Source organism: Protomyctophum bolini (assembly GCF_963924005.1).
Source record: "Protomyctophum bolini genome assembly, chromosome: 7".
Classification (NCBI taxonomy): domain Eukaryota; kingdom Metazoa; phylum Chordata; class Actinopteri; order Myctophiformes; family Myctophidae; genus Protomyctophum; species Protomyctophum bolini.
In genome coordinates, this window is record NC_137868.1 from 37443654 (window position 1) to 37459976 (window position 16323).

Genomic DNA, 16323 nt, shown 5'->3' on the forward strand with positions numbered 1-16323 from the left:
ACTGCAACCATATATGTTTTCATATAGTAATTATCTGCGACCTTCAGTGGCAATAATGAACAGCTGAGGCCTTCTACCCGTAACAGAGTATTTGTCATATAAAATACTACGTCTATAAACCGTCACGGAGAACATCGTACTGACAGCAGAAAGACTCCAGGCGCTGAACCCAGTTGGCCAGCTGCTGGTTCTGGGCCTCCAGCATGGAGATACGACTCCTGAGTGAGTCCTCGTACTTCCTCTTCTTCTGCCGAGACAGTTTGGCCGCCTCCTTGTTCCTCTGCAGACGGAGCTGCCTCTTGTGTGGCTCTTCGGTCGCCGTGGCGGCAGGCCGCGGGGGACCGAGCATCGCGGTGGACGTCTCAGGAAGACCTAAGCCGCTCACTCCATAGGCAGACGTGTCAGCGTGATACGCCACCTGGTCGGGTGACATCATGTGCAGCATTTGCATGCCGCCACCAGCACCGTTTACGTCATGAGTGGCGTAAGCAGGAACGATGGCGGGGTGGTAAGCGGTTGTAGGAACAAAGGGTCCTCCTGATGATGACAGAAGGACATTATTCCATGACTCATAAGGTGGTGCCGTCTTCTCCGCTGCTCTTCTTCTCATCTTCCCTGTAGGAGGAAGAGGTGGCATCATGTCACCATTCAAACAGATCTGCTGCTGCTGCTCCATTCAACGTAAAGTATATGTAGTGAAGCTTGGGTGAAGCCTGGTAGAGCAAAATAAAAGCTTTACAAATTAGTAGAACGCTTTCAACTGTATCAGATCAGGCAGATCAGAGGTCCATGGATGCCCACAAACTCTAACTAACATCCTGAACCAGTTATCTTGACCTTTATACTGTAGAGAGCACTGCTCTGACATCATGCATAAACCATTACCATGTATGCAGTACTCCATAAATGGAGATCTCTCTCCTCCTTGTCCCTTGATGACCATATATGGATATCTCTGATGTCATCACTATGGCCCTCATTCTATCAATGGAGTGTAAATATGGTAATTCATGTAATTTAATTTGTATGTGTAAACTTGAAACATTATTGTACTGGCTGGCAAAAGCTCTCTTTTCTCTTCATCTTTATCAATTTTAGTATAACTAGAGCAGTGCCCGTGTTTTGATGTCAGAACAGGCCAGATCCATATACAGTATGTTGATATAGGGGTGATCAGGTCCAGATCCCGGGCAGAGGCTTTATGCCTTTTATGCCCAATTGCCCATATATGGAGTTCTTTGTCAAGCCGGCCAAATTATGCTTTTGTGCTGGTTCTGGACAACCGGAAATGCATAATACCCGTTCCACCTGTGTCTGTGTCCCTTTTATGCCCATATATGGAGATTTCTGCATGTATGTGTCTCTCTGTGTCCCTTTATTCCTATGGAGTTCTGTCACAGGCATGCCCAAATATGGAGTGTTGTGATGTCAGAACAGGCCAGCTTATGGAGTTCTGTGTCAGAAATGTTCTTCTGCTCCGCGTGGTTCCATGTCACACAGTCAGTCACACTCACATAACAGGTCGCATTAAAGAAAGATGAGCGGAGCGGCTGTGAAGAACTACAGCAGTATTGCTGTTTTAAAAATATAAGATTTTTCATTCTCTGAAAAATGAACATTTTGGAGTTAGGTGGTTTCTTCCCGACAGCAGAGATATACAGTATGAGCATATCGGTCGGATTGGTTGTTCTTAATCTGGACAAGCGTGGATGCGTCTGACTTCACGCCACGTCCTCCTCCCTCCTCCTCAGTGATATGTGCGTTGAGTATGACAGCGACCAGTCAGGTGGTTCTTCAGGCGAGTGAAGGGCCGATGCACACTCACTCACACACTGAGAATTCATGCATCTATATCCATGGAGCTCCTAGCAGAAGTTCAGGAGCTAGACCAAACCTCCAATGAAGATACTCCCCCCACCCCCCAATACGGCGGATCACTGTGCCCGGGAGCCACGGCGGACCCCCGAGCTTCAATAATAATAATAAACATTCTTGCACATTTAACAGCACATATTCTCATTATTATTCTCAAAGTCAAATTAGTAAGTAAACAAAGAAGAGTCGAAATGTATCTGATAGTTGTTGTGAATCTATATATTTGATATACTGTATGTACAAAATAAATAATAAATCAAGAAGCAGAGAAATAGCCTGGTCGTATGACTCGTATCACATTCATTGAAAAAATATGTCAAAAATGTACAAAATTTCAGGCAAAGACAAAGGCAGCTTGAAATCTGTATGGAAATACGTACGACAATGTCAGCTCATTGTCCATACAGTATAACCTATAGCAGATCAGGCAGGTCTACGCTATAGGACCAGGCAATGTGGATAAAATCAAATATCACAATAGCTATATTTGAGCAAATACATCGATATCGGCATTGCAGCCATAATATCCATTTTCTTTATATAGAAAAGAATAGCAGATCTGAGCTTGTAGATCAGCTATACAACACTTTATGCCATGTCACGATACTACGATAATCCCAAATCTCCAGATCATATCTCGTCTCATATCACGATATGGATATAATTTGGATATATTTGTGTCATTTCAGAATATCGATAGAATATATTGCCCAGCCCCAGTCTACGCTAGAGTTACAGATTCATTAATTTTTTCAGTGAGGATAACAACAGTGTTTAGGTCATATTTAGTATAAGTATCAACTCTAAAATGCATAGTTAATAATCAGTGCTACAGTATGTGGTTTCGGTCACGATCCCATGACCATAACTAACAGTCTCCACCATCTGATAATAAATGCTAAGACCACCGTTTCTCAAAAGTGTGGTCCGGGGGGACCAAATGAAAGGACCCTTATGGGTCTGTTACTCTGAGAGAGTGTACAAATAGAACCAAATGAGGGTCCATTCGGTTCCCCTTACGGGTATGTAACTCTGAGTACACATATTGAACGAAATGTTCACACTTTCCTGTTTGAAATACAGGGTTTGCCATATGAATACCCTTTTGGGGTATTATTAAAAGGTATTAATATTATCATAATTTTATACCTTTGCTATAACTGGTATCCAGTGAGAAAGGCTTACGGTTTCCAAACATAGTTATGGTCTCCTATATGGTTAGTCTAAATATTTCTTGAAGCATTTCCCTTTTTTTCGTCTTGAAGGATAATGAACACTGCAACAATGGGAACATTTAAAAACACAACAGGTCGACGACTACACTAAGGTCTGCACAATCGCCGCGTTCGACACAAAACCATATCAAACCAAATGAGGTATAGAACAACAACAACAACAACAACAAAGGAGCATGTTGAGGTAAAACCACACATCCAAAGAAATACATTAAGTGTGCTTAAGTCTGAAGAGAAGACAATACAGTTAGTCCTTTCAGGGGCGTCATGCCTGGAATCCAGACAAGTTCAAGCTTCCTATGTGAAAGGGGCGGTGTCTCAGACACCCAGGGGCCAAGGATTCTGATTGGTCTGTGGGCGGGACCAGACCAAACCACTTCCACTTACTGTGATTTGTTGAGCACTATCCACTATCGACAATGACATTAAAACAGTTCTACAAGAGAAGTTAAAATAAAAAAATCACACCCGTGTGAAATGCTCTTGTTATCGTACATCAATTTATGTTATCATTTAACGATGATACAATGTTTAAAAAAACATACATACATACGTACATAAAAATTTATATTTAATATAAAAAAATATAGTGTCAAATTTGTCAATGGCGTTTAAAGTTTTATTTACGTCATATTTTGCTCTTATCATCATACATCATCATGCATCATCTCATACACTGGCCATTGGCCAATCAGAATGCCTGTTGCCTGTGATTGGTTAGCTGATTTGCTCGTTTACATATGACGTAAATGTTCCCTTCAATGTCGATGGCGTTTAATGTTTTGATGTTTAATTTACATCATATTTAGCGGAATTCTGACGTAATTTCTCTGTTCATCGTCAATGGTAAAACGGAATTCTCTCACCGTGATCAATGGCAAATCTAGAGACGTGTGGGGACAAAAGCTGTTTATAGAAGGGACTGGCGCCCCTTAAAAAAACACCTGTGTGAAGTGAGGGGCGCTCTGATCGTCATACATAATCATATATCATCAAACATCACATTCCGTGCTCAGCCAATCAAATCATCACTATGGGGTACACACAAACACACAAAGCTGGGCATAGAGGGGGCTAGCGACCCTCAAAAATCACACTAGTGTGAAGTGAGGTGCACCCCACTTCTTTAAACAAGCCATTTAATGTTTGTCTAAAGTGCTCCTTTAAGCAAACATTAAAACATTAAAAGTCCATAGATTTGGCTGCCACATGATGTCACGTGGGGTGCTGTTTTTTAAGGGTCGCAACTCTCTAGCCCCTCCTATGCCCAGCTTTGTGCGTCTGTGTGTACCCCATAGTGATGATTTGGCTGAGCACGGAATGTGATGTATGATGTTTAATTTACGAAAGCCAGACTTTGGAGGGGCTAGTGCCCCTCAAAAAGTAAAGTCAGCTGAACAGAGCGAATCAGTCTGGATTCCAGTCTGGATTCCAGGCTATTGGGTCCCAAAGCAAGTGACACCCCCTATAGAGTTGACATTTAACCTCAAATTCTGTTCATGCATTTTTGAAGTAGGCCTTAAGTGATCACTTTATTTCTCTGACATGACGCCCTTTCATCTTGGTTTCTGACCTGGAAGACGGTCTCCTCAGTCCTGAAGTCGCTCTCATCATGTGGGAATCGGCATCATCGCTCGCTTTCACCTGGGACAGACCACTGGCAGCAAACAAACAGGACAGTTAGCAGAGCTGAGAGCTGCGACTGATTAGAGCTACGTACTGTAGGAGAATTATAGACGGAAACATCTATCAAAAATCTATTTTAAATTAATGTATTTTGCGACTGCAATCTAAACTGGCCGAGAGCTGCACACAGACCACTTGAGAAGCAGATCGAGGGGAAAATACTGGACTTTAGAGATCACAGGCATAGGAGTCAATGCTAAACAGTGTTAAGGGAAGACCACGAGGAAAATGTCAACAAGCAATGAACAGGTTCACATCACAAGAGAAGTTAGTGAAGTTAGATTGTTTTATTACAACAACCAGTCCACTTTAACTGTGATGTGGACAAGTGAGTCATCAGTAGTCTTGTGACACACAGACTACCATGCCCTACAGGTACTGTGAAGGAACCAAGGAAGGAAGTGAAAAGGGGCACAGGCCAGGATCAGATAGCAATGATGCAGACTCAGTGGCCACTGGCCAGGAGAGGGCGCCAGAATTACACTGCAATGTGTCACAAACCTCTGCATCCATCCACTGCTCTTACAGCAGAGCTAGAGAGCGCAAAGCAGTGAGACATTGGACAAATTAAAAAAGAGAGAAAAAGAGAGAAAGATGTAACCAAAGTACATGAAATGGGTGGGTGGGATGGTAGACTTCCTGCTTGATGTGAAACCATTAAACACTAGAACCCTAGTGTCCATATGCCATTCATTTATTTCATTGTGTGTCTCATTGCTATTGCCGGTTGTCATGTCGTTTGAGGAAACAACCCCCCCCCCCCCCCCCACCCCCCCAAAACCCCACAAAAAGTTAAAAGTATGGAGATAAGAGGTTTCTGCAATAACAATATACAATATATATACATTCTACTGATACAGTATGCGCCATAAGCTGGATTCACCTTTGAGAATGTAGTCTGTTAAGAGGCTGGGAACCTTGTCACTGTCCTCCAGCATCGCCTGTAGAACTAAAACACAACAAAGATTACGGGTGATTACGGGTCTGTTAAAGTAGAAGTCGAACTGTGGAGCCATTAGTTTGACTCTGTTCCATGGATAAATATTGTGAAAATAGCAGACAAGCTCCCAACGTTAGCCCCTGGGAGTAATAAAGTATTAAAACAGTCTGAAAAGTCCATAAATTGTCACTTCACTGTCATAAAAAATTGCTATAGTGTGTTTGTTCAATAACAGCGGTCTCCCCCTCTCTCTCCAGCTCTTTAAACAGAAAATACATTTTCAGTTTTGTGTTCCAAAGTTGTCTACTCTTTTTTTTTACAGTGATGAAATTGGAAGTTTCATCAAAATTTCACTTGTTCATCCTGTATCCTGTATGAGTTCTCTCTTCTGATTGGTCCAAAGAGCTGGAGAGGCAATATGTAGAATTATGATTATTGTTCCAATGCATACAGCAAACCAGTTGAATAAATTGCAGATTGATGCTTTAACTTTGTGCTTTTATGAAATATCCATTCATTCATTCATTAGGGTTTTATGCAAGATGCTTCTGAATCTGAACATGTATTCTATTGCTAGTTTGCTCATTCTGTTCCGGATGACCGGATCCCAAGTAGTGTATATTTGTACGTCTCTAAATGTTATGATGAATTGAACATGGTGGACCCTATTGTAAACAAGTGTAATGCTTTATGGTGTCGTCCACAGTTAACGGTCTTGTATCGAGTTGTGCTTGAAATGTACTGTAATGTATAGGACTGATAACTGTATATAGTTAGAGGAGATACCGGTACTCACTCTGGGTGAGAACCTGGAGGTCTTGTATGGATGGAGGTCCTGCTTTCTTCTCGTATGGGATGACCGTTGTCAGATACTGAGACACAACACAGAAGGACGAGGAGTTAAACTCTTAAACACTACATACCTTTTTTACACTGGGGTCCCCCAGGGACTAGTCCTAGCTCCTTTTATCCCTAGAGTCTACACCAAATCTCTTAGTTGAAAATAGTGAATCTATAACGTTCACACGGCCCAGGTTGGAGCGTGTTGTGAGCCTGTAGATCGACTGTATCTGCCACTGTGTTGCCTAACCTCAATGTGTCGACGTGGCATCAGGCACACAAATATCTGTCAGTTCCATATATGGATATATCCATATGCATATATGATATACTGGGCATAAAAGGCACACATGTCACCAAACGGACAGCTACAGAGATTTCCATATATGGGCACAAAAGGGACAGAGGTATACTACGGGTAAGCTCACAAAGCCCCCAAACCTCTAGAAGTTTGAGAAATGTGGAATATCTTTTAAACATTTTAACACTAATCTTGTCTGGGTCACGGGTGTCGCTGGAAACACATTATTTACAGATGGGGGTCCGCGGGGGGAATATACATCACTTGGAGGTACGTACATGGCATGAAAAAGCAAGAGAACCGAACCACTGGGTTAGTTAGTGACGAAGAAGAGTAAGGAGAAGTAACCTGTCGTTCATTTGCCCCACTCCCAAAAGTTTGCCGGAAGCCATTTTGAATGGCGGCGGAGAGCCCATCCATGCTGAAACGCTGAAGAGACAGGAAATAAGGAGGAAAGCAAAGCAAGAATAAGGAATGAGATAAGAGCAAAGTGGAAACGTGCAGGCAGTGGTGGAAAGTAGCTAGCGCTTCACTCTGATTGTACCCCTTCCTGCCACCTTCTACTCCACTGATGCTAGCGAGTCATATTTTTCTTGACCACAATATTACGAATTTAGATGTTATCTAAACAGATATATATATATATATAGTTTTACATACATATTATTATTTTGATAGTCTATTGTTTAGACTGATGATATCTTCATTGTTTACCTGGTATCCTATAGTTTCAATGCACATATTATTTTTGATTGTACATTGTATAGACTGATGCTAGGTTCTTGGTTTGCCTGTGATGCTAGTTTACCACTCATGAGACAGCGTTTTAGGGGACTTTAACCGGCTAATTTTGAAACCACCTCCCAGAGTGGCAAACTTTGGAGACGCGACTTTGTCGTCTCCGTGTGTACAACGAATGTCACCTGCTGAAACAGTTCACGCCATAGTCCCCTCACCCCTCCAATCTAACCTCACGTCACCAGACTTTCCACCTCCAGTATCACAGCTACCGGTATTTCATATTTGCACATAATGTCTATAAATCTCTTCTCTGAAAATAGCCGATCTCCAGCCAGTGCATGAGCTTGTAGATGAGCTATTTTCGGAGAACAGATATAAATGATGGTCTGGAAAGACAAGAAAAAGACGGATGATCTACATTATTGTTAGCCTACTAATGGTGTAGTACCAGTAAGACGCGCAAACGCAGGAAGCGAACGCAGCTCGTACATATTTGGGTTTTTTTAAGATTTATTTTTAAGTTAAGTTATTTTTAAGTTACGTTTTTTTCTTAGCCATAACCATATAAGGAGTCCCCAAAGCAGCTATACGTCCAAATATGGAGTGTGTTGCATCAATCACAAACAAATCACTCAGCTCCATATATGGGCACAAAGGGGACACACACGGACACACACACGGACACACACACACACACACACACACACACACACACACACGATCTGCTAGGTCTCTCAAGTGCTCAGTGCGTTCGCAATAAAGATAGGCAGCACAGCCACCGTTCAGGCATGCATGTGTGACTGCGCAGTGCACACTGCATACTGTTTCTAATTCCTCTTTTTCATACTTTTGTATAGCCTATGTGCAATGTTTAGCGATGTGCAGGCAGCAGGTGGAATCAATCAATCTATTAAAGAGCAATTATCTGACATTCAGAGGTGTTGCGCTGCTGCACACAATACATATTCAATCTCCAAAGTCAAACTCATATTAAAGTTCACAATGCATCATGCCGCCCCTCGTTGTGAGCTTCAAGATCTGCAAATCTCATGCTTATGTAGGCTATACATTACTTTGTAGCCTACTTCTGGCAGAAGAGAATATATGAGAATATTAGTAGGCCTATGTAAAATCATTACAATTGTAATGATTTGTAATAAAAAAGAAAGAAAAACATCAGCTACAGTTGATTATGCCCATGCCTACTGAATGATTATGCCACAATGCCACATATAATATATGCATTTTACAGGCCGTGCATAATATATAGCCCTACACTACACGCAGCTTTCTTTGGGTGTCCGGAGCTCTACCGCTCTCGTCTGGACTACATGCATAATTAACATAACCGCAATGTGAACACTCAAAACTTAAATCCCGTTTTCAAACTTGAACGGGTAACAGCCCGAGCCGTTCTCGTGTGGAAGGCCTCTAAATCGCTCTGGATAAAAAACGTCTGCTAAATGCCTAAATTGTATTTTAAATTGTAAGTACTGTACTTAAGTACAATTTCAATGTGCTTTTACTTGTCTTGTCACTTTATACTTCTACTCGACTACATCTCACAGGTACTTTTTAATCCACTACATTTATAGGGACGGCTTTAGTTACTAGTTACTTTGAAGATTTGGCTTACAAAAAATGTAGTATTACATTTCCAAATAGCCCAAGTATTCAAATAAGTGATTAATCATCAGTTATTATGTAGTGTACAAATAGGAGTAGTTTAACTTTTGCAACTTTAAGTAGATATTAATGTACTTATGTACTTTGACTAAAGAACATTTTGAATGCAGGACTTTTCTTTACAACAAAGTATTTTACAGATTGAAAGATTAGCACCACTGTGTGCAGGAACAGAACAGACGGATACAAAGAACAAAAGAAGGAACCGAGACGAGGAGATTTTTGGATCAGTCCGAGTGTAGCAGGAAATGTAAAGAAAATAGTGTGCAAGAAGAACTTGAATGTGAACTAGTGTAGCAACTGCGTGTCCCAGATTGCTGGTAGGGTAGCAAGAGGTGAGTTTGTTACTGGGAGGCCTCAAAGTTGAGCTTTACCTGGATCCCCTTAATCGTCCCCTGTTCATATCATTGGTCCTCACTAATGCTCATTATAAAATGGGACCATTTCTGTCTACTCACTCTGTGTCTTATTGGTGGACTATAGACGGTTCAGAAAATAGATGATTGTATTCTCCTCAATATATTTTTGATATTCATCAAATATCTTCGGCCAAAATATAGCCGATCTACGAGCTTGTAGATCGGCTATGCTACCCCCAGAATATGTATGCTGGGACTACAGTAATTATGCACCCACAGAGCATATAGAGCACCGAAGTCTGACGCAATTTACACATTCTTACCGGGGGTCCCTGGAACAATATATTTTCAGATGGGGGTCGGCGGCCAATTACATTATAGTTTTTGGGGTCGTTGACATGAAATAATTCGGGAACCACTGATATAGAAACATTAGGTTTTTTCAGAAAAAGACATTTGTAGAATCTGTTCTCAGGTCTAAATGTTAAAGCAAAGCGGTACACTGACCGATCCGAGTGTGGGCGTGGCTCTCTCCACACGCTCCGCCCCGCTCTTCGTCCTCTTCTGCTTCCTCTGCAGCTCCCGGTGCTCCTTCTGTCTGTTGTGCACGGCGATGAGGACGGAGATGAACGCCTCCTTCACCTCCTTCTCAAAGTCCAGCTCGTCCCGCAGGGCCAGCTGTACGATCAGCTCCTCGGAGAAGCTCCTGATGGTCGCATCCACGTCTTCCAGGTGCTCGTTGAGCTCCGCCAAGCTCATGGCCCTCAGCTCTGGTTAGACACACACACACACACACACACACACACACACACACACACACACACACACACGCACACGCACACGCACGCGCACGCGCACACGCACACACACACACACACACACATACACACTCGCGCACACACACACACACACACACACACACACACACACACACACACACACATACACACGCGCGCACACACACACACGCACGCACACAGGGCTGTCACAATCATGACATTTTACGTGGCCATTGAGCATTGGAAAATTGTTAATCAATTTAAATTGTAAATACTGTAAACGGCGAGGTTCTCGTATAAGCATGGAAAGAACTAGCATATTATGTATACATATTATCAAATACATCAATAAATCAACATAATAAATTCATGTTGTATTTCTGTTTGCCTTTTAGGCTTCGTGAACAAACCTTTCACAGGGCAGATATGACAAATACAAAGACTGACACGCTTTATTTATGTATTTATTTAAATTGCAAAAATAGCCGATCTACAACCTTACGACACGTTGTAAGCCTGCCTACTGGTGATGTATGTCACTGGTAGGAAACATTCTGAACTGTCCACAGCTCTGACTTGTCTGTTTGTTGTTTTCGTCACCAGTTTTTGTCTTGGAAATCATCAACGTGTTGTTAGATACTCACTGTCCTCATAGCAGTGTGTGTTACTGGAGGTGAGCAGGTCCAGGCTGAACACAGAGAGCTCCGACTGGGACGGGTGCTGATCTGCAGCCTGCTCCACCGAGTCCTGCATCAACTCCTCTATCTCCTCAATGACCTATGACACGATTTACAGTATATTCAATCCACACGTCCTTACGTTAACTTTAAACCTTACCCTACCATGCAGCATGACAGCAATTTCTTTGAATAAAATCCCAGTAACACTAGAGCGGTTAGCGGTACCCGTTTGGGACTGGGCCTACATGGAACGATGCAAGTGGAAATGCATGCCCCACGCACGTATTATGTCTGTGTCCCTTTTCTGTTCTTTGTCAGGAATTGATTGATTGATTGATTGAAATATTTATTAACAGTTTGCAGAATTACAGTACATTTCAAGCACAAACTCAATACAAAGACTGTTAACTGTGAGTGGACAACCCAATTAAGCATTACACTTGTTTACAAGAGGGTCCACCTTGTTCAATTCATCAAAACATTTAGAGACGTACAAATAGACACTTCTATATAGTCAAAGAACAGAACAGGAATTCATCATAAAGGAGGTAAAAAGGGAAAAGAAACATACAGTATACAGTGAGGGGAAAAAGGGGTGGGCGGTGGGGGGGATTCAGATTTTTACAGGTGCCAGTTTCGAATTGCAGCCATCCGTAGGTGCCCTTTGAGAGCGGTTTTGAAGGAGTCAAGGGATTTGCATGTCTTAATGACTGTTGGTAGGGCGTTCCACATTTTGGTGGCATAGGAGCGAAAATAATTTGGTGGTGTAACGAATCTTGTGGACCAGACCCATTGCAAGATGCTGTACTCTGTCGTCGACCCTAAGCCATTCCAGCCTGTCAAAGTGGGCAGGGGTGAGGCCTAGTAGTAGCCTGACCAGTTTGTTTTGGGAAGTCTGGAGCCTAGTTTTAAGGGCCTTTGAGGTGCTGTGGTACCAGGAGGTGCATGCATAGTCAAAGAAACCTTGTTTTTGTCGACCAGTGAGGAGATCCTGTAAAGGAATCTTGTTCTTTGGTTGACTTTTTTGATTATGTTGGTGGCCATTTTATCACCGGAAAGATTGGCCTCCAGGATGGTAATTTCATCTTTACGTGTGATAACATTGTCACCCACTCTAACCAAGAAGCCATTTGCCTTGCTGAGATTACTATTAGATCCAAAGTAGTCTCTCAAGACAGACTGTTGCTAAATATTTGACGATGGGATTCTCAGATTGGATCCAAAGAGAATGGATTCAGTTTTTCTCAGGTGTAAAGATAGTTTGTTATCAGCGAGCCAGGTGCAGATTCTGAATGCCCAAATATGGAGTCTATGCAGATGTTAGAACATCATTGTGATGTCAGAACATGCCAGCTCCATATATGGAGATATAGGTCAGAGGCTTTTGTGTTGCTTCTGGACAACGGCGTATCCGATGAACTCGACACTGCACTCCCTGTGGGGGTGTGGAACGCGTGTGTCGAATTGGAAGTCAGTGGGACGAACGGTTCTCGAGTTACGTGGATTACAGACATACGTACAGAGATTTATAGATTATTTATTATTTAGTCATATTTTGCTTAGGTCCAGGCTTGCCCTAGTGGTTAGTCCTAGATGCTAATATAACATAACGTGTGTGTGTGTGTGTGTGTGTGTGTGTGTGTGTGTGTGTGTGTTACCTGCTCGGCGGTGAAGAGGGGCTCGTCATTCAGACAGGACACGATGATGGAGTGCATGTCCAGCTGCTCCCTGAGCTCCTCGTCGTCTGACAGATCCATCAGCTCCTCACATACTCTCTGATGGGACAGGATGGGGGGGGGGGGGGGGGGGGGTTAATCATATGTCACTAAATCCTCCTGCTGTCCTGATGGCACAATGAATGATTGGGATTTATATGAAATGAACAACAGAGAGGGGGGGGGCAAAGAGAGAGAGGAGGGCAGAGAGACAAAGAGAGGAGAGAGAGGGGGTGGACATTAAGAGAGGAGAGAGGCATATAGATAGAGAAAGAGAGACAAAAGAGAGAGGAGAGAAGTGTGATGGTTGCTACTGTATTGCCTCATTTAATCTCTGTGGTAGGACGCATGAAACAAATCAGATCTACAAGCTCAAAGCGTGGTGCAGAAGCAACGTGTTGTGAGCTTGCAGAGCTGCTATTTTCGACGAACGCCACTGGTACGACGGAGCATATCGTTGCTGTTGAGCAGAAATCGCTGATCTCCATATTCTTACTTTTTGTGTTTATTTCATAAATTAACATCCTACTTGATCACACTACAGCGTCACACACAAGCATCAAAAGTAGCAGATCCGGAAGCTCGAAGCGTGGTGTGAAGCGACACATTGTGAGCTTAATCCTGAAAAATAACAGTTTTGGAGGTATGAGGCTTATATTTGTATATATATATGAGGTTTGTATATCATCTCAGCAGAGATGATATACAGTATGAGGCTTAACTGACCGTTTGCTGTGGCTGGCTGAACATGGCGGCGAGGTGGAGGGCACGCGCCCGCGACCGTTTCCAGTCCAGCGGCATCACACGGCCAAAGTTGTCGGTCAAATCTCTCCAGAGTCTGCGGGGGGGTTAACAAAAGCCACTGAGCCAGGCACGCACATTTCATTTCTAATCTGTGATTTGAATATACAGTTACAGATGATGCGATGCGAGTGCGAAATCAAATCAAAGGAATTAAAAGGTTTAAACTAAAGTATATATATATACAATCACAAAATCTGTACCTTTACAGTAACAGTATATCTATAATGTGTAAAACTTTTGTCGTTTTTTGGACATTGTAAAAAGGCTTCAATATCTGATGTGAGGCAAACCCTTTACTTGTACATTTCAAACTTTCTTTTTCCTGCCTTGATCTCCTTGCCCCCCTCTTCCTCCCTTTCTTTCTTCTTTGAAAAACAACACTATGGGAACTAAGTTGGAACTATGATTCTGATTCTTTGTGCTGTTAAACACTGCTGATACTGCTGTGTCTGGCGCCACCTGCCGAAGCCAGGCAGTTATTGCTTTTGTTTACATAGTAATGTTCAGGTGGAAAATAACTGTAAGTACTGTACATAAGTACATTTTTGAGTACTTGCTTCTGAATAATCAAATATACCTACTGAATCCAGCAACTTAAAATCTGTCTAAGTCTGGGCCTCTGGGGTGCACACAAAAGCCCAAGTAGAAGTTAACAAAATGACCCCAGACGTGTGTTTTCAAATGAAATACACCTTTACAGTAGGTATTGGCATTGGTGTCTAATAGACACAGTCACAGGCTTTAGCTGTGTCTTTCAGAGAGTATGCTCCGCTCTCTCAGATGCCAATTGTCATTGAGAAGTAGCTGCAGGTAGCAGCATGTCACTCTGCTGCAACTGAAGCATCTAGCCATGGACACCGACCAGCTACCTGATACGTACACATGATGCCAGCGGCTGATCATGTTACACTAGTGACTACAATTTACAATTTAGCAGACACAACACTGTCCTGGGACAGATACGTAGACTCAGACAAATATTATTGACATACATTAACTAGTAATTAAATGCAGCTCCACCTTTACCAGCTGCAACATTAAGCATCACTATGTAACTTTTTTTATGAATAAAATGCAATTCTGTCGAATCTGTATTGTCTCCCTGCTCTTCTATGTAGACATTTAGATTGTGTAAAAGGTCATGTTTCAACTATAGACACAGGATCTGATGTGAATTTTGACCTTCTATTTATCCTGACTGAACAAGCAGGCAGGTTCTATGGTAAACAATTCAGCAATTCAGCACAATTCAGTACTTTTACATTTGGTTGGCACAAACTTTCTACATTTACATATTATTACTTAATACTTAAATTAGGTGGTTCTCAAAGTGGGGTCCTGGTGGTACCTCCAGGGGGCTTTGGGGAGGTTCCAGGGAGACCAAATGGACCCTTATGGGAATGTAACTCACAACAAGAGAGTGCAAAGGGATTGAAAATGTACACACTTACAGCGTCAGTAGCCAACTCAAAAGAGTTTCAGCATAGCTCTGGGCCACAGCGTTAGAAGAAGGATAGCTCTGGGCTGGCTATGGACCAGACCAGAGCTAGAAGGAGTTAAGGAGAACTCCTCCTAACGCTATGGACCAGAGAGCTAAAGGGAACAACAAAGTGTCATCATATTCTATACAGTACACTCACTGGTCTCGTTTCAACAGCGTTTCCTCTGTGATGAGACTCACAGGAGCGGTGCTGATGATGAGATCATCACCATCATCATCATTAGTGAAGCACACGGACAGCCTCCCGTCCACGTCGGTCACCACCATCATGAGCTCCTCCGTCGACTTGAAACAATTGTCCATTGTTTTGTTCCTCTCTTCAAAATCCGTATGCTTCAAGTCCAGCACGTCCATTAGGTCCACGACAACTTCTTCTACTCCGTGTTGTTTTTGTTGTTCGGTCAGGCCGACGTTTTGTTCCATAATATTATCATCATCATCATCATTATCCCGCCGGAGGCGCTCAGAACAAGAGCCGGCGTGCAGTTTGAATCGGCTCATGTCGTTCCAGTCGTCCTCGAGAAGAGGAGGCGCTGCTAGGGGAGCCGCCATGGTGGCTGCTGCCTGCCTGCCTGCCTGCCTGCCTGGGGTGGGGGCTGAGGCGGTGGACCCACCGTGCCGTGGCCGTGCAGTGAGCCACCCGGAGCGGACTGGACTGGCTGGCGGGACCGTCACCGGTGGCCTGCCTCCCACCTCCCTCCCTGCCTCCAGACGAGTTGATGATGATGATGATGACGATGTGCCTCTGCTCTGCTCTGTGTCGATGGAATGGAATGTGACGAATGTCACCACCATAGATAGAGTAATAAAATGTCACACGCAACACATGCGTACACATCCATCCCATAGCCCGGGAGGAACGGTCCGCGCTGTGATTGGCTAATAATTGGTTGTCATAGGCGATAGCATTCCCCCCTCCTAATTTCTTTCATATTTTATAAATACATTTAATTGGAGTTATTCATATTTAATAATATAATAATTATTATATTTAATATTGTATTTATTTAATAAACAAATAAATCTAAATAATTTTAAGAATAATGTCGAATCATAATATAAGTCGAATTTTAAATATAGCCTAGGCTATATATACTTCATTGCTCTAGACATAATTATTTATTTAAACCGACCGGCGTAATCTCGCAAAAGAAAGACTGCCTTTACCCGAACAACCAATT

General features: G+C 42.7%; 1 protein-coding gene across 1 annotated transcript; it reads right to left on the reverse strand.

Moving 5' to 3' along the window:
• Positions 1–2089: 2089 nt before the first annotated feature.
• LOC308318689 (fasciculation and elongation protein zeta-2-like) lies at positions 2090–15937 on the reverse strand (the record flags this gene model as incomplete). Its single annotated transcript, XM_080768313.1, has 9 exons — positions 2090–4767; positions 5680–5745; positions 6533–6608; positions 7226–7306; positions 10171–10433; positions 11087–11219; positions 12781–12897; positions 13564–13675; positions 15282–15937. The coding sequence occupies 9 exons, from the start codon at positions 15935–15937 to the stop codon at positions 4751–4753; spliced, it is 1521 nt and encodes a 506-aa protein (XP_080624439.1). The 3' UTR covers positions 2090–4750.
• Between the last annotated feature and the right edge of the window lie 386 nt (positions 15938–16323).